Source organism: Aedes albopictus, chromosome 1, assembly GCF_035046485.1.
Source record: "Aedes albopictus strain Foshan chromosome 1, AalbF5, whole genome shotgun sequence".
NCBI classification, from domain to species: domain Eukaryota; kingdom Metazoa; phylum Arthropoda; class Insecta; order Diptera; family Culicidae; genus Aedes; species Aedes albopictus.
The window spans coordinates 217,005,694-217,033,227 of NC_085136.1; the positions used below are offsets into that span (position 1 = coordinate 217,005,694).

At 41.6% G+C, this 27,534-nt stretch overlaps 1 protein-coding gene across 1 annotated transcript in view; it reads left to right on the forward strand.

The window, feature by feature from the left end:
• Positions 1-11,737: 11,737 nt before the first annotated feature.
• The window catches only part of LOC109400125 (zinc finger protein 665), a 29,963-nt gene continuing 14,166 nt past the window's right edge, over positions 11,738-27,534 (forward strand). Inside the window, exon 1 of the mRNA XM_062846222.1 lies at positions 11,738-12,222. Coding sequence (XP_062702206.1) covers positions 11,918-12,222 — 305 coding nt within the window. The 5' untranslated portion in view covers positions 11,738-11,917. The remainder of the gene's footprint in view (positions 12,223-27,534) is intronic.

A 27,534-nucleotide genomic window follows, 5' to 3' on the forward strand; every position in this document is an offset into this window, starting at 1 on the left:
TAGAAAAATATAAATGCATTGCGATCAACTTTTCCTCATCCGACTAAGTCACGTCTTCGAATGCGAAAGAATTTGACCGGATCTAGGAAGGCCAGTTGATCGCTCCCACATTCGATTTGGACCAATCGATTCTAATTATCTACCACTCAATCCTCCGAGTATCAGTAAGTAGTTTCGGTCGTCGACAGTTCAGTTCAGCGCGTTTCTCTTGCCTGTTGATCGGCACACGCGGAAACGAATACCGTCTCCCTTCGCAACGGTACCGTGCATCTGATGTGGTGTGATTACCATCATCGTCGTCGTCGTCATCGCCAAGTGATCGTCGCGGCAGCTGACAGAAACACCACACGGAGTGTAAGTGCCCCGTCGTCAACATATGGTGACTCCAGAGAGGAAGAGCTGCTGCCACCTTCCAGCGACAGTGCTTATCTCCAATATCACGTGCCTGATTTCAACATATGGTGGCTCCAGAGAGGAAATGCTACTGCCAACATTTGGCGGTCTGTCAAGGCAGAGGAAAATCGAACTCCAGGAGCGCGCTGAAGTGGAAAGGCGATACCGGATCACAATGTTTTCGGACAAACTGAGCAGTGGTAGATCAGTGAAAATTTGAACAGTGAGTGCTAGTAACCACGAACGAAGAAAAAAGAACTTATGGATTATGTTTGCTGAAAAATAGTACCAAAATTGTGGAAGACTCATCGTGAACAAACGTGAATGAACTGGTTACAAAGTGAGAAGAAATTAATGCCAACAAACAGTGACGTTTAGGATCCGAACTGTGAACTGACTGACATTCACGAATAATCAAGAACAATCAAGAATAGTGTTTTTCAAGTTGTAACGTGGAGTGTTATGCATAGTCACGAATTATAGGTTACAATTCTATCGGATCGAAACTCTGAACTGACATTCATAACGAAACAAGAAGAAGTCAATCCACGATAACCAAGTGATTAAGAAGACGAATACCCAGCAGCCCAAAACAAAGAAGAAAACTAAATCACGATTGTTTTTTATGTGACTGACCTGAGCAGGTCAAATTGGTCTAGTCGTGCCATAGTGACTAGCTCCCTTATGGAAGGCAATATTGAACTAAACTGCCGTAATTCTGCAAAGTGACAAGTACGGCAGTGAACAAATCGATTGCATCGAAGAAATATAATCAAAGTGTGTGTTTTGCGACCTTGTAACGTGGTTTACTGCCGCCAGGAGTGCAGTCTGAGTGTTGTGCTAAGACACAATAAATACGGTTACAAACTGAAGCCTACCAGGCGATCGGCATCTTAACTTTGAAGTCAAGTGACATTAACGTATGAAGTGGTATCTTTCGAATTGTAGCGTGGTTTACTGCCGCCAGGAGTGTAGTCTAAGAGTTGTGCAGAGTCACAAGTGAAACGGTTACAATTCGAGCCGATAGCAAACACAACTTGGTCTAGTCGTGCCATAGTGACTAGCTCCCACAGGGAAGGCAACAATGAGCTCAACGATATCGTGAAGAATTTAAGTGAATTGATACCACAATTTGGTCTAGTCGTGCCATAGTGACTAGCTCCCTCCAGGAAAGGCAACATTGAACTCAACGATATCAAGAAGAATTCAAGTGAACTGACATTCATAATTTGGTCTAGTCGTGCCATAGTGGCTAGCTCCCTTAAGGAAGGCAACATTGAACTGAACAATATCGATTACATCAAAGAATTATAATCAACATTGAGCTCAACGATATTGTGAAGAATACGTGTGAACAGAAAATCACCCGTTGGTCTAGTCGTGCCATAGTGACTAGCTCCCTCCAGGGAAGGCATCATTGAACAGAACAATCGTGAAGAATTAGTGAAAGTAAACTGAATTTCACAAAGTTTTGGTAGTACGATATAATAACACTGGGCAGACAGTCTTGGACGGCGAGTTTTTATGCAACGAGACCTAAGTGAACTCAAGGAAATTCCTAAGCAAACCTGGTAATCAGCAAACATGTCTATAAGGTTCGTATTGAACAAGAACGGCCATTGCCGTCTTTGTAACGAGGATGATACAGTGTGTGATATGGTATGTTGCAATGAGTGTGACCGTTGGTTTCACTTAACTTGCGCCGAGCTTGATCATAAACCAACTAAAGAAGAACAATTTTTATGCATAAAATGCACACAATTGGAAATGGAACGCAATGACTTGCTGGATAAGTTACAAAAACACAGCCTGTCTGAGCAAATAAATCAATCGATCAGTAATGCGTTAATAAGAAATAATGATGCAACACCATATCTTAAACGACAAGGCCTAATTCAACTTCCAGACTTCAATGGAGCGCCACGTGATTGGCCAAAATTTAAAAGTATCTATGATGATACTATAACAAAAGGAGCATTCACAAATTTGGAAAATTTAAACCGATTGGAACATGCATTGAGCGGATCTGCAGCGAAATGCGTTGCCAATTTGATGATCAGCGCAGCTAATATACCTCAAATTATTAAACGACTCGAAGAAACCTTCGGAAGACCTGAAATAGTTTATAGACAGCTGCTAAGTGACTTGATGCAAGTAATTCACCAAATGCAAGTAAATCCTGTTGAGTTATCAGACACTCTGAACAATCTCGTCACAAATATGGAATCGTTGAAGAAAGTAGATTTTCTACGTGATTATCGACTAATTGAGAATATCACGAAAAAACTACCATTCAATTTGCAAATCAGTTGGACGGAATTAGTACAACGGAATCAATCGCAACCTACACTGATTGATTTGAACACGTGGTTGAAACCACATGCATCTACGCTTCGATTGATGTTACCTTCAGCTGGAACTTCGAAAAACGTCGACATCATCGAATCCTGCAAAATCCAGAATTCATATGCACACCACATCTAAAAAAGATTTGTGCTACGTTTGCAACTTCAATCATAAAACTTATCCGTGCAACAAGTTGAAAAATGCTAACTTCAATCAACGAATGAATAGTCATCATGGATATAAGAAGGATGTGTACTTTCACATACTACCAGTGAAACTAAGCAGCAAGGACAAAGTCATCAAAACATTTGCGATTTTGGATCCTGGATCATCGCTCAGCTTAATCGACGAAGCCATCGCAGATCAGTTGGGGCTTGATAGAGGATCTGATTCATTATGCCTCACTTGGACGCAGAATTTATCAAAGGAAACTCCAAACAAACGAGTAAATATTCAAACACTAGGAAAATGCAAGCAGTACCTCATGAAAGGTGTTGGAACCATTCCGGACTTACAACTTCCATAGCAATCACTGAGGAACAAGCACATCAAAGGACGTTTCGAGTATATTGGCAGACTTGGACATCGATGGACCATGATGCAAAACCAACTATACTGGTCGGGCTGGCATCTTCATCTCCTGATCACAACGGACAGAAGACATGCTGATAAGAACTCACCTATTGCGGTAAGAGTTAAACTCGGCTGGCTGAATTTTGGTAAGATTAGTAAGGAAGATGATTATTTTTCATTATCAATAACAGAAGAAAAGAAATCAGGAAATCTTTCCAAGATGTTAGAAGATTTTTGTTCACTAGAAAATTTTGGAGTGAAAATCATTGAGGACCTTCCTAAATCAAAAGATAACGAATGGGCATAGCAAATTCTTTATCAAACCTTTAATCATAAAGATCGACTTTACGAACATGGTCTCTTGTGGAAAGTTGATAAATCATGTTTTCCTCCTAGTTACAATAACGCCCTAAACAGATTAAAATCATTAGAAAGGTCACTGAAGAAAAGCCCAGAATTAAAGATAGGGTAAATGAGAAGATTTCTTGGAAAAAGGATACACTAAAAAGCTTTTACTAGCAGAATTAATGAGTGAGAATCCCAGAACATGTTATTAACTTGATTTAATCGTCATCAACGAAAATATCATTCCACCGAAGCCAAGTTTATACCTTATAACTTGCTTACCAAACCCTTAATTGATACGTTGATTCATGGAATTATTTTATTTGATATATATGGATTAACCTGGAAACTAGTTTTGTCATGCTGGGACTCACTCACTAATTTCCTATCTCACAAGAAAATCATGAAAGAAACAAGAAATCCAAAAGATGAAAATAACAGAACTAAATATATGGAAGTAGTTGAAGAACTCCAAGTCATCAATCAAAATGAAAATATTGATGAGTCATAAAGAGCTAGTGTGTATCCAATAATAAACACTAAATAATTAATCAGGATTAACACCCAAGAAACAGAATAATAACAAAAATTATGAAAAATCATGTTATAATACACTGACAAGTATATTTAAAAATATAATCAACAATTGTAAAGGAAATGCTTGGAAACCACGTCGCTTATCTACAAGTATTTAGTAAATCTCCTCAGTAGATTTACGAGGGCTGGAATGTTACGAACGCGACGCGTGAAGTTCATCAATTTCTAACAACTAGAGCACACTAATTCCAATCATTTCCTACATCTAGCATTAAACAAATCGCTTATTATAATCTAACGCAAAAGCTTGTATAATAATCGTAGAGGTAACGTTTTGTGAATCGTGTTGGTCACATATTCATGATAACCAGTGTAAATTGCAATATGCAAAATCAATTAGATCGAATTGAAAACGAGCGACCTTTCACACAACGTTGTATACGATATGCTACGATAGCGCAGCATCGAGGATGACTGATTAAGAACGAAACAAACTGCGCGTGCGTAGTAATCGATTAGCCCGGAACGCATACTCATAGCATACATGGGGATGAATCATTCTGATTCATATTAGAAACGATATCATATTCAAGTATGTTCACGGTTTCACAGCGTAAATGCGCAAGCGCGGTATGGAATTTCACCATCGGATTTAATGTTGCGCAATCGGATAGAACTAACCACTTACACATAAGCATTATATATAATTACGCAACATTGTGAAATTCATTAAACTAGAATACAAGCTACGCCATTTGTAATTGTTAGTTCCGGACATGCACCGATAGGATATAAAATTGTAATCAATTATCTATGCTCACAACTAACGTAAAGTCAAGAACACAACCCCAATGTATTGTAATGGTCAAAGTACCAGAAAAGGTTTTGATCAGGGATTAATTATTTGTTAGCAAAACTTGTTAGAAAGATTCATTGCAGGATTATATGTATACAAGTTAGAATTTGATGAATCATGAGTTAATTAATGATGTAAAGAGGGTGAGCATAGTTTCTGGACGATACACATATAATTAATATGCTTTACGTAGGAATCAGGAAGAAACATGTTAAAAGAGGGTGCGAATAATGTCTGGACGAGAGTATAAAAGGCGATCGAACAATAAAGACAGTAGCAGTTTTGCCTTGTACGTCACAAGCTACAGAACGCTCATTTACTTGCTACTCGAAATCCTTCTTACCAAGCACTTTGAGAAGCTTAATCTTTTCTAATCCCTCCTATTACCCAAGCCTTCGAATGCGAAAGGAGTTGGCTGGAGCTTGATTGGAAAACTTAAGTCTTTGAAAAGAGTTACTTGGTACTTAGAATCGAGGAAGTCCTAAATCATACTGAATCGATCAAACTTTTTCCACTCTGGCACGCTACGGTTCCGAATGCGAGTAACTTTGGCAAGAGTCTGAAAAGGCCAGTTTGACACCGATTCAAGTGTGGGCAAGCATTTATTTTCTCACTCTGGTACGCCACGGTTCCGAATGCGAGTAACTTTGGCATGGGTCTAGAAAAATATAAATGCATTGCGATCAACTTTTCCTCATCCGACTAAGTCACGTCTTCGAATGCGAAAGAATTTGACCGGATCTAGGAAGGCCAGTTGATCGCTCCCACATTCGATTTGGACCAATCGATTCTAATTATCTACCACTCAATCCTCCGAGTATCAGTAAGTAGTTTCGGTCGTCGACAGTTCAGTTCAGCGCGTTTCTCTTGCCTGTTGATCGGCACACGCGGAAACGAATACCGTCTCCCTTCGCAACGGTACCGTGCATCTGATGTGGTGTGATTACCATCATCGTCGTCGTCGTCATCGCCAAGTGATCGTCGCGGCAGCTGACAGAAACACCACACGGAGTGTAAGTGCCCCGTCGTCAACATATGGTGACTCCAGAGAGGAAGAGCTGCTGCCACCTTCCAGCGACAGTGCTTATCTCCAATATCACGTGCCTGATTTCAACAATTGGTGTGAAATTTCGGGGTTCATGAAGTACTAGACCAAAAAATAATAATACCTTCGTATAATAATACCTTGCACCTTTTTACAAATGGAAAACCTAGTACTCCGCTGTTGCTATGAGTACAAACTACTGTTTATATTGTCGGGCCGCCACCAAACCGGACTTCGCACAATCAAATCGCGACGCGACCCAACTCGCGACGTTTTTTAATCATGTCAAATGTAGTGCGCATCCTTCCCGTTGTTGTCAGCAACACAGCGCACTAGATGCGAAACAGTTGCGACACTTGTGGACCAAGAAAATGGCAATTTTTGATTGAATGTCGGTCTTGATTCCAACCGGATAGACAATACATATGTAAACAGGAAAAAGTCTTGAGATTCTGATGGGTAACGTATTTAGTGATCATTTTCTTTAAGCAATTTTGCATTTATTTTATTTTAGGAAACGGAAGTGATACCCCAACACCTAGATCTCCTTGTAGTAAAAATTCAGCGGATGTCAAGATTCGGAAAAACTGGTAGATGGCCTCCCCTTGTCTGTCGGGAAATCGGTGTGCAATGCCCACTTATACTTATGACACACATGTGATACAAGAATCACTGTACAATTGCGCTTGAAATGAGTGCCATACTGAAAATTCTCTCAGTTCAAGTCAGTCTTGTTAGAATTTTCTTGACACTGCGTACCGTTGTACAGGAATCACACTCGTATCACATGTCTGTCTGGGGTATTAGACGCATCTACAGACACGACTAAGCGAGGGTTGTAGCAAAGTCAGTTTGTTTTACGAGATGCTATTTATTCTACTTCATACTATGAGTTACATTGATTCAGTAATTAGAATGATTTATTTTATTCCAAAACCAATAAATTGATTAACCCAACTTTTCCGTTTCTGGTTTTACTTCCGTCGTACATGCCGTTGTATGGTTCCCTGCAGCAGATACTTATTGAACCTCACCGGCCGGGTTTTCTCCATCCCTGCCTAAACTCTTTGGTTGTTCACACCTTTCCCGATCGTATAGAACCCCAACTTCCTTGTCGAGCGGCTTAAGACCTCATCTGAACATGTTTCGTTTCTCCGCGAACATTATTGTAGCAGTTCGTCCCACACTTCGTGGTCACTTCCGCATGATGTACAAATGCGTCGATGAGTCTTCGAGGTGAAGATTTTCAGTTTGTACTGCGCACAAGTATTGAGCTGAAAATTTTCTCGCATTTTCTATGAATTTTACAGTATGCTGTAGCCTTCGAAGCCTGACATTATTTGGAGCTGACTGCATGCAGGCCTTTTTCACTTTTCTCCGAAATAGTCTATTTTGATTGACACATTAAATTTCGTTTGTTGTCATGAGCTAGTACATCATCCATGAGCTACTGTCACTAACACTCACAAAGTTAGTTAAAATTGAGGTAGTCAGCCGAACGTCAAACTTGGGTACCGGGGACCAAATGTAGTACTAGAAGTGGTACCCAGTTTGAGACCGACTGCTACGACTTTATTTGGACTTTGCTTAAATCGTTCAAAAAAACGTTTTTCTTCGATCGTAGTACACGGTTGACATCCCAAATAGCAGTATCTGTAGAAAATTTCTTTAAGGAATCGCTCAAAAACTTTCTTGAGCGATTCCTTTAGAACTCGATAATTTCGAGTCGAAACTGGGCTTTGAGGAATACTTTTGAGCCAGGGGAGCGTACAAGAGTACTCTCCTGGAAACTTGGGTCCTGGCTAGTACTATGTATTGATTACCCGTTGGACTCAAGTTCCCGGATGGAAAGAGAGCCAACGCAACTTGCTGTTGGTTGGCCTGCCATTCGCCGTGGAAGCCTTATCCGCTATGGGTCCGTAGGGCGATGTCTGTACTTCACTCCGAGACAGACTGCCACAGCAGCTGTTGTGTTTTACAGTGGTTCAGGTTTAGCTGTGTAACTTACATTATCATCGGTTGGTTCGACCTTCTCGCGTGCCTGAACATATGGGCCCGCTCGTCGTGAGGCCCTTGTTTGCCGTGCAAATCAGGCATTTTGTTGCCGAGTTGCACTTCCTGGCGATGAGGCCTTTTACTCCGCACTTCCTGCAGAGTTTCCTCCTGTCGGGGCTTTTACACGCCCACGACTTATGTCCATGCTCGAAGCACTTGAAGCACACCTCTGGCGGCTCGTAGATGCTGAGCGGGCACATTGTCGACTGCAGTTGCCTTGTTCTTTCTCCCACATGAGGTTTATCGTGGCGATCTGCGTGCCTGCCGGACCCTTTCGTGATGCACTTGGTGTATCTACCTAACACTGCGCTGTTTAAATGTAGTGGCGAGCTCTTCTGCGTCGGTGATCGCGTCCAGGTTTTCACACTGGAGAATCGCCTCCTCCAAGGCTTTTACCTGCACTTTTTCGCCCAGTTTCTCTTGAGCTTCGTAGGAGATGCCTTCCTTGGCCGCCTCCTTTTTCTACACAAGCATCATCTCTTAGTCTAGGTGCGCTCAACGATGAGAGACGATTTTCGCCTCGCATGACCCTCAGCACCCCGTCGTACACTCAGCCAAATAACCTTAAGATTTCCATAAGGCCCAACTTATGAAACGGCCTTTAAATAATTCATAATGATTCGGATGAATTCCATAAGGTCACTCTATGACGTAAAATCGTCTCATAGCTTGGCTTTTATTCATGTTTAGCAACATGGTATTCTCAAGCGTCGGTAGCCGTGTGGATAAAACACGGGCTCGGTGATCCCGACGTTCATGGATCGAATCCAGTCTGCATCATTTTAAGATTTTTTTGTTCTTTTCATAAGTCTATCTTATGAAATTTGTCATAGTAAGCACGATCAATTGGCTTCTTTAACGGTGTTGAGATAATTCGATATTCTGAATTGCATGTTAAACTGAGCCGAAATCCAAATTTTCATGAATTTCGGAGCCCGGGAACATATTTAAAAATCAATTTGAAGTTTGTATGGGAGCGATTTGTCGAATCACCCCTTGTCGCAGTTTGTACTGGGCGGAGCTGTCAAACAATTGCCCAGCTGTCAAAAGGTGATTTCAAAAAATTTCTTTGAAATTCATTTTAGGTACCAAAATAAGGTTCTAAAAATCTGAAAAAAATCATAGGGGCTCAGAAAAAGCTGCTCTATCGTATAAAATCAAAAAATCAATATATTTTTCTTAATTTAAAAACCCAATTTTCATAAGGTATTCTTATGTCATCCATAAGAATTAGTAATAGCAAATTTTCATAAGGTATTTCAATGAATTTCGCTAGTTTTTTTCGCTGAGTGTACGTGTCTGCCTCGGTTTTTAAGACCAACGCGTCGCTCTGTTCGAGTTTTCTGTACTGAGCATGAGCATGAGCATGATTGACCGCCCGCGGTTGCTCCTCTGTTATAGGGCACTGCACTGTTTTGATTTTGTATGGGATTTTGACGTTTCGTGGCCTTGTTGTTTACAAAATTTCTGTAAGAGTGAAAGAGAAGGCGATAATTTCATGCACTGCCCTTTTGCAAGGACAGCTGCATTTACACAAAGAATCAACAGATAATGCTTGGGACTAGCCTTCTCCTCATTGTGTAAATGCTGGTATCCCAATACTTTTTTAAAAAGCAATACCAGCGCCGGCCGCGTCCGAATGCAGGTCAATTGGCTTCTTTAGGGGTGTTGAGATAACCCCAAATTCTGAATCTGCACGCCAAACTGAGTCGAAATCCAAATTTTCATGAATTTTGGTGCACGGGAACCTTTTTAAAAATCAATTTGAAGTTTGTATGGGAGCGATTTCATGAATCACCCCTCGTTGCATTTTGTACTGGGCGGAGCTGTCAAGCAGTTGCCCAGCTGTCAAAAGGTGATTTAAAAAAATCTCTTTGAAATTGATTTTAGGTATCAATATAAAGTTCTTAAAATCTGAAAAAAATCATACTGGCTCAGAAAAAGGTGCTCTTTCGCATGAAATTGAAGAATCAATTTTTTTTTCCTAATTAAAAAACCCAAATTGGAGGATAGGGAAGGAAGTGATGACGTGATTCTCGCTTAGGCCAATAACCGAGGAATTCTCTGCGTTACTACGAGTAATCACTAGGAGTTTGGATACGGGAACGGATGATTTGTTAGGGGCTTTGTTTTGGTAAACAAATTGCTACAATCCGTGTCTGCCTCGGTTTTTAAGACCAACGCGTCGCTCTGTTCGAGTTTGCGGGCCTACTTGATATTTTGTCTGAAGGTAGCAAATCCATGCTGGATTGTTGGAGGCGTACTAAAGTGCTATAGAGGTGATATATTCAATGAAAAATAATTATATTGTAAACAAGCAATAATGCATTTGCGCATGATTATGACCAGGTTTTATCATAGTTACGCCAAAAAGGAGAAAAGAACACCCAATATGAGCCTTTGCACGAATCTGCCCTACTGCTCACTTCCACAGAAAATTTGAATAAATGAGCCATTTCACGAAGTGACAACAATGTTGATGATGATATTGGTTTTCACGGGTTACCTCTGGGTCTATGAAAATGTGACAGTACTTCTATAAGGTATAGGGAAATAGCGTGACAGAGGGGGGAGGTGGGGTCTGGAATTCCCGAAAAACGATGGACGTAATAAATGAACCTTCCCTTTACAGGAATCAGTAAATATTTAAATAAATATAGACGAGTGCATCGATGAACTGAATTGGGTTCTTTAGGGGTATCCGGATTGTTCCATAATCGGATTCTCCGCCCAAAAATTACTCAAAATCCAAAATTTCATAATTTTTGGAATCCGGGAACTATTTTTAAAATGCATTTAAAGTTTGTATGGGGAAATTTTTTTGTTCGGGTCGAACTGTCACTTTATCGATTGAACTGTCATTCTATCCACGAAAATTAAAACTGTTTGGTTAATTTAACCATCAAAACAAAGGTATTGGAAACCGATAAAATACCGTTATACTTAGAAAAATGAGCTCTTTCGATCAGGCTACAGAAAATAACAATATTTTATTCACTAAACAACCCAATTCATCGCGGTCCGAGAATTTTGACACTACAGCGGGGTCGCTTCCAATCAGAAGTGGAAGATTTCCAATCAGAATTGAACAATTCTGATTGGGAACGACCCCGCTGTAGTGTCAAAATTCTCGGACCGCGATGAATTGGGTTTTTAAATTAAGAAAAAATCAATGATGTTTTATTTTTAAACAAAAGAGCACCTTTTTCTGAGTCGCTATGATTTTTTCCAGATTTTTAGAACTTTATTTTGGTATCTAAAATCAATTTCAAAGAGATTTTTTGAAATCACCTTTTGACAGCTGGGCAACTGCTTGACAGCTCCGCTCAGTACAAAATGCGACGAGGGGTGATTCGACAAATCGCTCCCATACAAACTTCGAACTGATTTTAAAATAGGTTGCCGGGCATTAAAATTCATGAAAATTTGGATTTCGGCTCAGTTTTTGGCATGCAGATTCAGAATATGGAATTATCTCAACACCGCTAAAGAAGCCAATTCAGTTCATCAGTGCACTCGTCTATTGGCCCGCAAATCGAATTGGTCTGAGAACCACTGATTTAGACGGCACTCACTGCGAGGTTCTCAATTTTCGAAGCGGTAACTCAAAGAGGATGCGTCAGCGTCATGTCGTCGATGTCATAACACAACAAAACACATATTTTTCGTGCGTGCGTTCCGTGCAGAAGAGACTGTGAACTTTATTTGGTAAAAATTGTGGTGTACTTAACATTTGCCATCGAACGGGAAGCACCCGGGCCGTAACGATGGCCTACCCCATCATGGATCTGAGCAAAATCTGCCGGATGTGCTCGTCGGAGCACGTCTCAGTGCGTTCGATTTTCTACGACTACACGGACCTGCGGCTGCCGCAGACCATCAGCGAAGTCCTGCGGTTGGAGATTAGCCTGGCCGATGGACTGCCGACCAATATATGCGAACCGTGCGTTGGCATCCTGACCAAGATGAAACACCTGGTGGATCAGTTCCGGGCGAACGAGCGGGCGCTGCGGCAGCGAATTTTCGGAATGGTTTTCGGTGGCGACAACACAACCTATGCCGCCGGGGCAATGTAAGTTACTATGGGGGAATGCACAATGGTTCAGGGAGCGAAAGACGGTGGAGTATATTGTTACAGGTTTCACCTGTTACAGTGATCCCACAGTTATAAACAACTCACAGATGTGAGTCAAAGCTGGTTTATATGTAAATATTTTATACTATTTCATAAATATATGTATCACGAAAAAAAGACATAAAAAGACGGCCCATATAGCCGAGGCGGTAAACGCACGGGTATTCAGCATGACCATGCTGAGGGTGACGGGTTCGATTCCCGGTCGGTCCAGGATCTTTTCGTAAAGGAAATTTCCTTGACTTCCTTGGACATAGAGTATCTTCGTGCCTGCCACACGATATACACATGCAGAATGGTCAATGGTCAAAGCTGAGAAGCAGGCTTTGTCCCAGGAGGACGTTACGCCAAGAAGAGAGAGAGAGAAAAAAAGACAAACAATATAGGTACATAAATGTAAAAGTAACTTGTAGACTTGTGTCTTCAGTGGTGGTTAAAACTATAGAATACATTTATTTCTGACAATCCTGAAGTCTATAATATTCATGGCATACTACGACTTCACTTTTGTTCAGTCTTCCAACACTCCTCCTGAAGTCATAGTGATTCCCATGCAACTTCGGAAATACTCCAACTTCGGTTTCTGCAATAGGGCAGTGCATGAAATTATCTCCTTCTCTTTCACTCTTACAGAAATGTTGTAAACAACAAGGCCACGAAACGTCAAAATCCCATACAAAATCAAAACAGTGCAGTGCCCTATGGCTTCGTTAGTCCGTCTGCTATCTGCTCATCCGTACTCACGTAGGCCAGGTTGACAACTCCACGATCGAGGGCTTCTCTGATGTAGTGATGTCGAATGTCGATATGTTTTGTGCGGGGATTGTACCCGCCATTCTTCGCTATGGCTATGCAGCTTTGGTTGTCGCAGTTTATCTGGATTGCCTGCGTCTCTCCAAACAAACTTGAGATACCGCGCCACCAGGATGCTTCTTCTACGGCGGTTGATACCGCCATGTACTCCGCTTCACACGTCGAAAGTGCAACTGTTGGTTGCTTTTTGCAGGACCACGATATCGCTTCTCCTGAAGCAAGGAAGACGTATCCGCTTGTGGATTTACGCTGCTCTGGATCCGATCCTCAGTCAGCATCGCAGTACCCGACGACCTCCAGATTGGCGTCTCGCTTGTAGTGCAACTTCTGCTTTGATGACAAGGGGACGGCAATCTATTTTTTCACTATGGAGTTTGACAGGTTGGATTGTGCCTCCTTACGTGGAGCATAAATTTATGCTCCAGCCAAAATATTCACCAACACAGTCGTGAAATTTGAATGTTTACCTTTTTTACGAGGGATTTTGCACCGATATCCGCTTACATCACATTAGATCTCATAAAAGTGTTGATCATGAAAAAGCGGCATTAATTAATAATTTTCAATTTCAGAGTGTCGATGTTTAGGTAAAGTTCCTACAGAGAGTGAGAATTGCTTGTGAAAAGACACACAACACCTCTTTTCACAAACTTTGTTCGCCAAAGTGCGTTTTTCCTTTTTTCCTCCCGCTGCTTTATTGAGTGAATGTTGGTATTAATGAGCACTAGTTGCGCATGATAAGCGGCAACAAAATCAGATCACCGTAGCATCCCCGTATTTGATGATCCCCGAAGGTATCGGAGAACGTGTTTCACGGCTATCCAGTGCTTCGGACCAGGGTTTTGGTTGAACCTGCTGAGGACGTTGCCGGGTGCACTGGGCCAGATACATGAGGCATCCAACTGCATCCTGATATGGAACGTCCTTCATCGCGGCGACCTCCTCGTCGGTCTTTGGCGACATTTCTGTTGAAAGCTTCTCGCTTGCGTTCATCGGAATCTTGACGGGCTTGCATTCGCTCATGTTGAACCGCTTCAAAACGGTCTCGACGTACGCCTCCTGGTCCAGAGTGATACCGTCGTTCGTCTTTTCGATCCGAATCCCAACGCAATGCTTCGCTGTTACGAGATCCTTCATCCGGAAAGTGTTGCTGAGATGCTTCTTCAGCTTATTCTTCATGACTTCATCGTTGCTCATGATGATCAGATCGTCCACGTAGATAGCCACAATGACAATCTTTCCTCCTCGGTTTCTCACGTACACGCAGGGATCGTATTCCGTGGAAATCAGTCCGAACTTCTTCAGAGCAGCGTCAAGCTTCTGATTCCAGACTCGACTTGATTGCTTGAGTCCGTACAGAGCTTTATTTAGTTTGCAGACCAGCGTTTTGTTGCGACCATCGACGAAGCATGGTGGTTGCTCCATATAAATTTCCTCGTCCAGCTCGCCCTGCAGGAACGCCGTCACAGCGTCCATTTGGTCCACAGCAAGATTATGTTTGGCAGCTAGGGCAAATAGGTACCTCAGCGCACTGTATCGGACGACAGGGGCGTAGGTCTCGTCATAGTCTACCCCCTTTCGCTGAGAGTAGCCTTTTACTACCAGTCGCGCCTTGTGTCGTTGCACTCGTCCATCTGTATCCAGCTTTGTTTTGTAGGCCCACTTACACTTTATGGGTTTCCGCCCCTTCGGCAGTTCGGTGAGAGTCCAGGTAGTGTTGTCTACCAGTGCCTGGAATTCTTCCTGCATCGCAAGCTTCCAGCACTCGCTGTCGTCTCGTCGGAAAGCCTCTTGGTGTGACCGGGGTTCCTCCGGGTAGTCATCGCAACGCACCCATGGTTTGGCGCATCGTCATCAGTGAAGCCTTCGAAATCGCTCGCATCGTCCTCAGAAATGGCTATCTGTGAAGTTTTCAAACCAGGAATACCAGCACTTTGAATGGAAAAATCTTTAAACTTGCCTGGCAGTACGTGCTCCCGTCCACTGCACCTCAACACCTTTGACCGAGATGGTTCTGAAGTTTGTCGTAAAGGGAGCACAAGGTTAGTCAATGTAGCTGTAGATGTATCGCTCTCGTCAGTTGAATCTTCAGAATCATCGTCGCCGTCATCATCGGAACCAGTATTGCTTGAGGCATTTGACTCGGGCTGAGTAGGTACAGGTTAAAGTGACATCTCCGCAAAGTCTAGAACGTCCAGTCGAATCAGCGAGGAAGGTTTGTCCCGCTGCACCGATCCCGGTCCGCTAGCTTCAGCAGCTGCCTCGTCCAAGAATATTACCTCACGGCTCTTGATGGTCGTCTTCTTCTGCGGGTCGTACAGACGGAACCCTTTTGTCTTCTCGTCAAAACCAGTCAAGATGCACTCGAACGATTTTGGATCCCACTTGCGTCGCTTTTGTTTCGGAATCTGAACCATGGCCTTCGTTCCGAAAATACGCACGTGCGACAGTGTTGGCTTCTTTCCACTCCAGGCTTACTCGGGCGTCATGTTGTGACCACGGGTTGGCGATCGGTTGGTCAAGTAGACAGCGGTTGACACGGCTTCGGCCCAAAAACGTTTCGAGAGCTTGGACTCGAACAACAAGCACCGTGCCTTCGCCACAATCGTCCGGTTAGCACGTTCCGCCATGCCATTTTGCTCGGGAGTATAGTCATTTGTGGTCTCGTGACGGGTTCCTTTCGAATTGAGGTAAGATTGAAAGCCTTTGTTAGTATATTCCTTACCATTATCGGTCCAGATGGGCTTCAACTTCTTTCCGGTCTGGCGCTCCGCCATAGCGTGAAAGTTTCGGAAAACGTTCATGACTTCATCCTCCGATTTTCGTTTCAGAAAATATACGAACATGCGCCGAGTTTTGTCATCGATGAAGGTGATGTAGTAACGATTACCCCCTAGAGAGGTCTCCTCCATCGGTCCGTTGATGTCGGAATGAACCAACTGCAGCACTTCCGAAGCTCGAGATCCTTCCTTGCCGAATGGTAGCCTAGCCTCCTTCCCCATCGGACAGATTCGACAATCCTTCGTAGCCTTCTCGTTGATGCGGATTCCATCAGCTAAGCCGTTTGCGAGCTTCCTAATGTTTTGTCCGTTTAAGTGGCCCATTCGTTTGTGTCACAGCTCCATGCTTCCAATTGATGTACAGGAAAATGCTGTTTTCGGTCCGCTGCCTGCCTTGTCCAGTTTGAATTGGTTGTTCACGTGGCTGCCAGTCGCCACAACTTTGCCTTCGGTATTCAGCACCTTGCATCCTTGGTTCGTGAAGTTCACCGAATAACCCTTCTGAACAATTTTGCTTATTGACAAAAGGTTTGCAGTCAGAGAAGGGATCAGCTGAACGTCACTAATCACAACACCGTCCTTGTCCTTCTGGCACGCCGGCCAAATCTTTGCCGTACCACTAGCGACGATGTCCATCATGCTGCCGTTAGCTGCCATTACCTTACCGCATCCATCGTCGAAGCTTTCCAGTAGGTCCTTGCTTGGCGTCATGTGTGCGTAAGCGGCCGAATCGAAAATCCAATCGTCTGCTTCTCCCAAGTCGAACGTTGATAGTACCGTCACAGACAAACAGACGTAACACTTACCAAATTTTTCTATCGATCACGCTTTCAACGATCATTTTAAATATTCATAGTTGAGGCTTTCACAACCAGAGGCGCGCGCATCGTTTTTCTATGCGTTTGACGTTTCACACTAGCGCCTTCTGTTGACGATACCCAAGTAACCACTAAGCCGTAAAAATTGGCACCAAGTTGGTTCTATATTCACATGAAGAGCAATGTTTACAGAGCTTACCAGAACTACATCCTATAATAGATCTGCTTAAAAGCCAATTTTGGCGAAATATTCGGCTGATATACGGCCAGCTTCAATCTGCGTACCAAGTCTCTGGTGAAAGAGTTGTCAAATGAAAGTCAGAAAAAAAGCAAAAAAAAAGAAAGTTATTTATCTTCTTATTTTTTTTGGTTCCGGATGTTTTTTCCATCGAAGTTTATTTTTCTTCGATTTTTTCGGCCTGATCCAGATGGATTTCGTCACATTTCCCATCTGCTCCATCGATGAATCAACAGATCGGTTGGCTCAGCACCGTATTTAAAGAAAAGCAGGCAACAAGTTGGTACAGCGTTGATGTTCCGGATGATCCGATGTTCGGATCGGAAATCGGGCACAAAGCATCCGGATTCAAAATGTATAAAATAGTTTTATGGATGGCTGAGAGAGATTTGGAGGAGATGCAGCTAGGGAAGTTTGGGAGGTTGACGAGGTTTAACAGGATAATCAAAATGGAACTCATCGCTCATCGATTAGTTTTGGTGTTCGTCTGTGGATAAAACAATTGATACTCCACAGATTAACATTCCGATGCATTATAAATATAATCGAGAAAGCAGCTATAGATTTTCTGTATCAATTTAATGCTTAATGTGTCTGATAACAAGCTTCCAACACCCTATTGATCGGACGAAATTTCCGAGGATATTTGATCGTCTTGCTCCGGATCAGTCGAGGGTTCAGTTTTTTTTTTGCTTGAAATCAGCTTTGATTGATATAAACGTCATGCAGGCCAAGCCTTTTAACAGCACTGTCAGGCTTCTTATTCGGCTCATAGACACTGGGTTTACAAGCACTATAGCATAGCGTCATATACTAATATACGGCTTATTTCAGTGCTTACTATTTATAATGCCTGAGAACATTTGAAAATCTTCTATAGAGCCTATTGACACGGAAATGCTTTTGTATGACCTTTAGACCGCTTACGACAGGGCTTAGTGGTTACTTGGGTATTGCACAACACAGTGATTCGTGCAACTTTTCCACCAGGTGATGGTAGTGTGAACTGGGCCATGGATTTTCATGAAAATCGTTCAAGGTGTTACGTCTGTTTGTCTGTGGTACCGTGCAAAACGTGTCGCCCTTCCGTGCTTCCCTGCAGTCCTTTGCGATGTGTCCGAACCGGTTACATTTTCTGCATTTTGGACCCTTCGGTACAGTAGGCGTTTGTTTCTGCTTCCCGTTTCTATCCTGCCGTTTGTTGGTTGCGAAGGCTTGATTGTTTTTTTTTTTCGTTGCTATGGTGATAATCATCTTCCTCTTGCAGCAACTTGGTTTTCACGTAGTCTCCGGTGATCGCCACGCCGGAGTTTTCCAGCGCCATAATCATCGGCTTGAACTGCTTCGGGAGACCGGGCAGTAGCAGCATTCCAACCCACAGCGACGGGATCTTGAAATCCAACGAATTCAGCTGGTTGGAAGTAGCCACCACCTCGTTGACGTACTCTGCCATGCTTGTGCAGCTTTCCAGGGTCAAACGAAGCAATTTGTGCAGTAGTCCTACTTGCCTGGCCAATCCTTTGTCCTTGAATGCTTGCTCCAAACGATCCCAGGCTTCTCTGGCCGATTCCGCATCCTCGATGTGAACGTAGATCGATGGATCCAGCAACAAGATGATTTACAGCTTCGCACGAAGATCCTTCTGTTCTTCCACAGCCTCGAATGTTCCGTCGTCCTTCTTTTTCGGTTTCACTGCGTCCCAAAGTCCTTCCAGCTGCAGATATGTCTTCGCTGCGAACTTCCACGATGACCAATTCGCCCTTCCGGTCAATCTTTCGAGAGCAGGAAGGCTTGATCCACCGTATGAGCTTCCAGGGAAACCGCTACACACCAAATTTTTTTTCGCTGGAAATCAGCAAAGTTTTGCTGATTTTTGCCGAGCTGAAATTTCAGCAATAAAAATTACTGAAAATTTCAGTAATATGGAATGTCATCGTGAATGACAGAAGTTTACTGAAAAAATCAGCAAATTGTTGAGGTTTGCTGAAAGCTCAGTGATTTGGACCGGCGTAGGATTTGGCAGCATATTTTGCTGGTGGATAGCAAATAATATAAATATAAACAAAATCGATATTTTATTTAGAATTAACTGACTTGTTTGATGAAAAGGCAAAGAATTAATCGAAGTTTTATTGAAAATAAATCATACATTGTGCTATTTGATGGTACGGTTGTTGGTAATGGGAGCTGATACTTCAGAAGATCACGGGGATGCTGTTGGTTCGTTCGTGCTCGGAGGCTCGCAATTTGTGGGCATTGCGTGGCATCTGCAAGAGGAAATTCCCGAATATAGAACAGTTATTTGTGTTAAACTTTGATACATACCTTAAAAGGGTAACATTGTTTAATGATGCATTGTGAATATTTTTGTCAACGAAGATACTCTGAATAATACTGGATTTGCGTGCCGGTAGAACAAATGATGTGCACAGCCATCTTTTTTTTTTATTTTGACAACTGGTTGGTCGAAGCGGCGAGCGGTCGGAAAAATTAGCTGAAATTTCAGATAATCAGACGACTTCGCTGATTTTCAGCAAACACAACCGGTTCACTGATTTTTTCAGTAAATCTCGTGTTTGCTGATTGGAGTTCAGCAAACCATTTTGCTGAAATCCTAAATCGATTTTTGGTGTGTAGGTTGAGTTCCGGAACTTGAAGTCATCTTGAATATTTTTATAGCTTGCTAGCAACAGGCCCATAACCTGTAGAAAGTAACTTGTAGACGTGTGTCTTCAGTGGTGGTTAAAACTAGAATACATTTATTTCTGACAATCCTTAAGTCTATAATATTCATGGCATAGGGAATCGCGCTATTTGGGCGGTGGCTTCTATATTCGTCTGTTTTCCACTATAACTCAGTCAATCTTGAACCAATTGACACAATTCTTGGAATGCGGTGAGATAGGTATAGTATCTACCCGTGTACAAAATTTCAAGTCAATCGGTTCAAAATTGACCGAGTTACAGTGGAAAACAGACGAAAATAACAGACGAAGAAAACCACCGCCCAAGTAGCGCGATACCCTACTACGACTTCACTTTTGTTCAGTCTTCCAACAATAAATAACATTGTAAGCAGAACCGTGCCGCCAACACAGCAAATTAAGCGATGAAAATGAGAACATCAGTCTTGTAAATTTAATTGAACGAAATGGATGTGCAGGAATCTACTCCTCTGGTGTCAGTCCCACCTCCTGAAAGCTACAACAGTTGCACAAATGCACTGCACAGCCCAAACACAGACAAACAGACGTAACACTTGCGAAATTTCCATCGACCACGCTTTTAACGATCATTTTAAATTTTCATAGTCGTGACTTTCACAACCAGAGGCGCGCGCATCGTTTTTCTATGCGTTTGACGTTTCACACTAGCGCCTTCTGTTGACGATATGGCACAACACAGTGATTCGTGCAACTTTTCCACCAGATGAAGGTAGTGTGAATTGGGCGATGGATTTCCATGAAAATCGTTCAAGGTGTTACGTCTGTTTGTCTGTGGCCCAAACGTCGGAAGCGCTTGGTTTTTCGACTTCTTCGGTTCGTAGTTTTGCCGCTATGCAATCCTGGTTATCTACTCAGATAATAATTCCAGGAGTCGGTCTACCTATGTGGAAAATCAATTCCTTGTTCCATTTAGGTTTTTGATTGTATCCTTGAATGATAAACATAGTTCACTGCGGCTTTCTTGAAGACCGGCCACTTGCGCCTCGCACTGTTGCCGCAGTGCCGTGACGAGCTCTTCCACTTTAGTAACCTCGTCTAGGTCTTTGACCTTCAGAGTCGCCTCTTGTGTGAGAGTCCTCACCTCTATTCTTTCGCCAAGGACCTTTTCCGCCAACCTCTTATAGGTGGCGCCCTTGCGCTCCTTATCGCGCTTCAGCTCCAGGATCATCTCACCCGTACGAGTACGTCTAATAATGCGGACGTAACTTCTTGTTCCTGATTCCGTTCAAGTAGCTCGTCGTGCTTAGCCGACTCCTCCTGTCCGGAACTTCCAGCTGTCGTCCATCCGCCATCCCCTATATCATCGCTTCCTTCCGGTTCTATTTCGTGGGAACCATTTCGCTGCTCAATAAATTGGGCATAGAAGCATTGAATTGAATAACGTTAATATGTAGTATGTTTCAACCTTTTCCTATGGATGCCTTTAAGCAAGCTCTTGTTTTTAGCATCTTTTCGCTGATATTTGGCAGTATTGCTACGATGATTATATCATCTTAAGTAGCTCAAACATTAATTTGAGATGCATCAGTTTGATGGAAATGAAATATTTAAGTAGTACAACAGTACATGGATAACTTAAACATAGAATTGTACCTAACCCAACTCTGCATGAGTTGACTGATTGGCATGTGTCAAATGAGGAGTCCCCATTTGACCTTCTTTGCACTTTTGAGTGTTCCTTCGCAAACTTTGCGTATTCAGGCGTCCCTGCTCAACAAACTAGGGAACCTGTACTAATTGGTTGCGACCACATTTTATGGATAACTCGCTTCCATTGCTACTCCAAGAGAGTTGCATTGTGGTTTTGTTACTACAACGTCCTCCATTGTGGTATACCATAATTATTGCTTTGAAAGAAGCTTGTCCTCTGCGGTCAGTGTGGACCGCAAGAGGTATTCCTGAATGGAACTCTGATCTGTTCAACTTAAAAATATATTCGGATAAACCAGTCTTTTGTATAGCTACAATTACCTAGCTTCTGCCCCAAGGATTGTAGCTATAGAATCGATTTAGTGGGCACTAAAAAGCGCTGCTTACTTCAAATCTCCAGGAGCAAATGTGGTTTTGTCTTATTTTTCTCCAGAGAAATTTGAGTATTTCAAACATGTTTTGAACTCTTGTAGTTTTCTATTGGGTATTTTCATGGCGTGAAATTATTTCATAGTTTTATCTCGAAAGGGCGCGTGCGTTGTATAAAGAAGGAATGGGTTCCAGATTCATCTGGTTACCTCGTTCTTTGTGAAATGCTTTAAACGCATTGTCGATTAACACATCTGTGCTTGGGTTATTTCTTGAATATTGAGAATGCTTTCGATGTCGTGCCTTTCAATGTCATATTGAAAGTCGCATGACGCCACAAGCTACCTCCAATGAGCTATAGGCTCTCTTTACCCTTATGATACCTGATACCTGAAGCACGTGGCATAGATTCCTCCTCTTTTTGCTGTTATTTGGGGTAACAGGGGTCCATTGGGATACGAGTTGATGTTGCTGCATCAACTTGCCCAAATTTTGCAGCTATATTGCGTATACAGGGGGTGGTCAAAATGTTTGGGATAGGCAACTTTTTTTTCTCTCACACAAAAGTTCAACATGCTGTAACTTTTCATAGAGTGCTTCATAAATTCTCAAATTTTGACTGTTCATCGACCTATTATATGTGCATCATTGGTACAAATTTGAGCTCGATTGGTTAATCTTTCGCGAAGCTAGAACCACAGACAAACTGACGTCTCACTCTACTCACTTCCCATCGTTTCCCTTTTTAACGGATTATTAAAATATTATGTAGTTCGCAAATCGCTCGCTCATGGCACTCGCATCGTTTTTACTCCTGTTTGACGTTTGCTAACTACCGCCATCTACTCAGTGGGTTTGCGAACCACAGCTTAATTAACATTAGACGATTATGTCTTCGTGACGATGATTTTTATCGCATTTTGTTCCAAGTGATACGTCTGTTTGTGCTAGAACCGTTCTCGTAAAACACTATTTTTAGACAACTAATTTTTGAACTGTCATATCTCAAAGACCAATAAACCGAATTGAATGAAATTTTGAGCGATTATCAACAATATATTAATGCTTGCAAATTCTTCAAAACATAAGTACTCTTCAAACGCTAAAAAAAGTTATGATGGATTGACACTTTTTGGATCTTTCTCGAAAAAATATTTTTTTTTTAATCTATGTCATTAATTTTTTTATATTCAAAGATTTTCTACTTATGTTCCCAAGTTATCTATAATAAGATATATTCAAGGATATATTAGAGCTCATTTAGATTAAAGGAAGAACACATTATTTAGTATTTTTTGTGCGATATTATAAATTTGACTCATTTTCCTCTATATGGATGGAAATATCAAATCATCATAACTTTTTTCAACGTTTGAAAAGTACCTATGTTTTGAAGAATTTTTGAGCATTAAAATATTGCTGATGATCGCTCAAAATTTCATTCAATTCGGTTTACTGGTCTCCGAGATATGAACTGTCATATTAGTTGTCAAAAATTAGTTGTCTAAAAAATAGTGTTTTACGAGAACGGTTCTAGCTTCGCGAAATATTAACCAATCGAGCTCAAATTTGTACCAATGATACACATATAATAGGTCGATAAACAGTCATAAAATGAGAATTTCTGATGCACTCTATGAAAAGTTACAGCTTGTTGAACTATTTTTTTTTGAGAGAAAAAAAAGTTGCCTATCCCAAACATTTTGGCCACCCCCTGTATATGCATTTTGATTCGACAGAGTGTCCGTCTTGTCCTCGTTCGATCTATTTACCGAGCTAGTTCTCCAAAGATGCTACCGTTTACCAGCTTGGTCACAACCGCAAATGCAGATACGAGAATTAGGGTAACCAATATAATTTGGACCCCCATATATTTTGGACCCCCTGGGTCGTATTATCATAACTTACACAGATTTAATGAAGAGATGACGAAAAATTTTAGAATCATTTGCTAAATTAGATTGTTCTGCACGAGCAGCAATTATTTCCTCACTGGAAACATCATTATTTGCCTTCAAATTATGTTTTGTTGATTTCGTCATCCGTGCGAGTGTCGCGGCATGTTTACAAAAAGAGAAAGTGGTGGTGGGGAAACTTGCAGATGTAAACAAAAACGTTTATCATTCTAGCGCATTAAATTCGAAAAGTTCGTCTAATCAGCCTTTGTCAATCAAGTAATTAGGATGTGATCCAGCATATCCAAGTGGCAGATTCTTCGAAAATAGTTTCAAGCGGGTTTAAACACCGGGTGTCCAAAATATATACTTAAGAGGGTCCAAATTACATTGGGGTGTCCAAAATAGTGAAAACTGATGCTTCAAAAATTTGTTATTTTTAGCAAATCTTCAGCCAGAAATGACCTTGTGGGTATTTCTGATGAACAGTGGAGGCTTTTACGGTCATACCAACATCATCATTATGTGTAACATCCTCTGAATCTGTTTGATTTTAGCTTAAATTCAAATTAATGTCCTCTAGGGGTCCAAAATTCAACCGTTACCCTAGTGTCGTCTTTATGGCAGATCCAGTAGCGTAGTCAGAAATTTGTCTCTGGGAGGGGTTTTCAATGGTCAATGATACCTTTTTTGATTTGACACTTACATTTTGTAAACAATAATGAGCCATTGTATTGATAGTTTGAAAATAGCGGCGCAGGCGAAAATTTTTTTGTCGCAAAGCTTTAACCCTAAACACCTACCCCCCGTGGCTACGCCAGTAGGCACATCCAAAGCCAAGAAAGAGCTTTATTATTTTTAAGTTTGATTCCGGTGGTAGTGACCATCTGGTGAATCGTCAAGGTGTTGTCTCTAAGGGGCGATTTCTTCACCCTGGCTTAAGGCGAAACTGAAAGCATTTCCTCATTTTTTTGGTTTTTGATTTTTTATTAAATAACGAAGCAATATTTTTAAAATCGGTTTTCGTGCACATGTAGAGTATGGATCAGGGTATCTTCTGATTTTTTTACGCTGCAGAAAATATTTTTCGTTTTTCCAGAAACCATTTTTTTGTGAAATTTTGATCAAAAATGGTTTCTGCAAAAACAAAAAAAAAACATTTTCTCTCGCGTAAAAAAATCAGAAGATACCCTGATCCATACTCTACATGTGCACGAAAACCGATTTTGAAAATATCGCTTCGTTATTTAATAAAAAATCAAAAACCAAAAAGTGAGGAAATGGATCCAGTTTCGCCTTAAGCGTTAAGCCAGGTATAACTGTATGGGTATGGGACAAACATCAAATTCTCGCTCCAGTCGACTTTTTTGATTCCATTTAGGTCCCATGTGAACTGTGCAAAATTTCAGCGTAATCGGTGAAACTATAATTTAGCGCAAGCGGTTCAAAGTTTTCATAGGATTTACTATGGGAAAAGTTACACTTTCAAACAGAGGCGTCTCGTGACTAGCAGACTGACCTGTTCTACAGATTACTATTTTACTAAATAAAAACACATTAGAGTTATTTGATACTAAGCTTGCTGTTTTTTGTTTTGTTTTTGTATTGTGATTTTTAACATAAGCTGATTTTTATCTTCTTGTTTGTTAACCATTTTCTGAAAAATATCTTCCGAATATTCATCACAAATAATGATACGATTCGCATTCAGATGCGCCTTAGAGCGACTTCCGAAGTTTGGTATCTCACATAGACTTAGACATAGACATAGAAAATCCATTTTCGGTGGAAGTCATTTTCTAACGTTCTTCGCACACCGACGATACTTATTTTTTTTTTCAACCATGTACAACATGCTTTTCCACAAATGTTCGAAATTTCCACCTCCATAAATTGTTTTAGCTCGTATCATGGCCTCGAAGTTAAAATTTGGAAACCGTTGCCAACGAGCTAGAGCACATTCGGCACCCCAGCTTCATCCACGCTGGATGTAATGCATAACAAGCGCGCACGACATTGGGTATGCCAAAATGTGCTCTAGCTGCGCAAGTTGTTCTCAGCCTACGTAGAACGACAAACCGAGAAGCCACAGCCAAGCCAAGCTTTCATTCATTTCTGGTTTTGCTACACACATGTAAACTTTCCACTGAAGAAGCTCTTTGCGTTTAGCTGTGTGCCTTTGGTATCCATCGCTTTTTTCTCTAAAGTGTATAGACCACCTCACGGCGAAAACCTATCTCTTTCTCTCTTTCAGAGAGTTTGAAAACAACAGGACCAATACCCGTCAAATTTGACAGGTGTTCTAAATTCCCGTAGGAGAGAAAGAGATCGATTTCTTGATGACGTCACCGTGCAATGGAGTATACCGAGCAACATGCTAACAATCATTTACACACATTTTAGAACCATATTTGGCAAAGTATTTAAAATGTTCGTTATTCCATTTTTTTAAGATACTGGTATAGTTATTTATGTAACGAGTTGCAAAAAGTTATTTTTTTCAGCACGAGTCGTACATTTATCCAACGAGGCTTGCCGAGTTGGATAAATACGAAGAGTGCTGAAAAAATCGAGTTTTGCAACAAGTTCCATACAAAATTTTATGCAATGATTTTTTCATAATGCAACCCATTTCAGTTGCATAATGAACCAGTGCGGAAAAATTGGCCATTATGATACCAAAATAAGTTATATAAACTATAAATTATGATACTGAATTGCATAAAATAATCCTTTAATTCCCAACAACGATACAACATAGCACTCTAAAACTGTAAATTTTCAACATGATTTTAAAGACTTTAGTCGATTGCGCTTAGCGTGCGTGTACGCGTGAGAAGCAGGCGGGAAGTGAAAAATGGAAAGAAACGTTGACAACGCTGCTGCTGGTTCTAGACGAGTAGGGAACGCATGAGCGACAGAGTAAAGTGAAATGAATTCGAATGAACACTGCCATTCGGAGGCAAAAAAGTGAGAAATGTGTTGGTTTGGGAACAGCATCCATCGTTCGCATGAATCGGGGAACCGGTGGCATGTAGTTTCGAAGAGTCGAGCAAGAGAGAGCTGTGCAAGGCTGGCTCTCGCATGCTCTTATTATATGGTTTCTGCCGGTGGATGTCTTGGAGTCGTCTTTCAATGAGAATCTAATAGTAATAGTAATAGTAATAGTAATATAGTCTAATAGTAATATACTCTCATTGGTCGTCTTTCGTTCTTCATAAACCGGGAATGATGTTTGCGCCATGTGTGCAAGTTGTTATGGGGTATGTGCGGTGGGATTTTTAAATTAGTTTATTCTTTTGGTATATCTACTTAACCCTTATGTGGCCGACAGGGTACCCGGGTACCCAGCGCCCATTTGAAAAGCACGGTAAAGAAAAAAGCAAAAAGTTTGTCGGACACATAACGATTAAAAACGAGGAAACGGATGAGGCTCCAGAGACCCACCAAAAAACCTCGGAATCTGCCTAGCAGCGACCCCCAACCCACCATGACAAATTTCAAGAGTGGTAAGAAAGTCACAAAACGTTCCCCTCCGGGATTCAAAATCCAGGACGAACGAGACTTTCCATCACTCCCGGGAACATCTAAAATCCCAGATGTCCCACGTTTTTCGAATTCTCAACCGGAAAGACAGCATTCGGAGCACCAGGAGCAACCTCAGGGTGCGCCATTGTTTACGCTCTCTGGCATCATAGACATCATCCTCAGCTTCTTCAATGCTTCAGATTCCGTGAAGAACATTGTAAAAGGACTTCTTCCTTGTGTGACGCCTCTTTTGAAGCAGTTGGCTTCTAAAATGCCCCTCCTTGCGACAATCGTATCTTTCGATGGCTAATTTAACCACCGAGGTCGAAGATACGATTTCGGCTCTACACTGGAACTGTCGTAGTATTACACCGAAATTAGACGTTTTTAAATTTTTAGTTAACAATTTACAATGCGATGTTTTTGCACTAT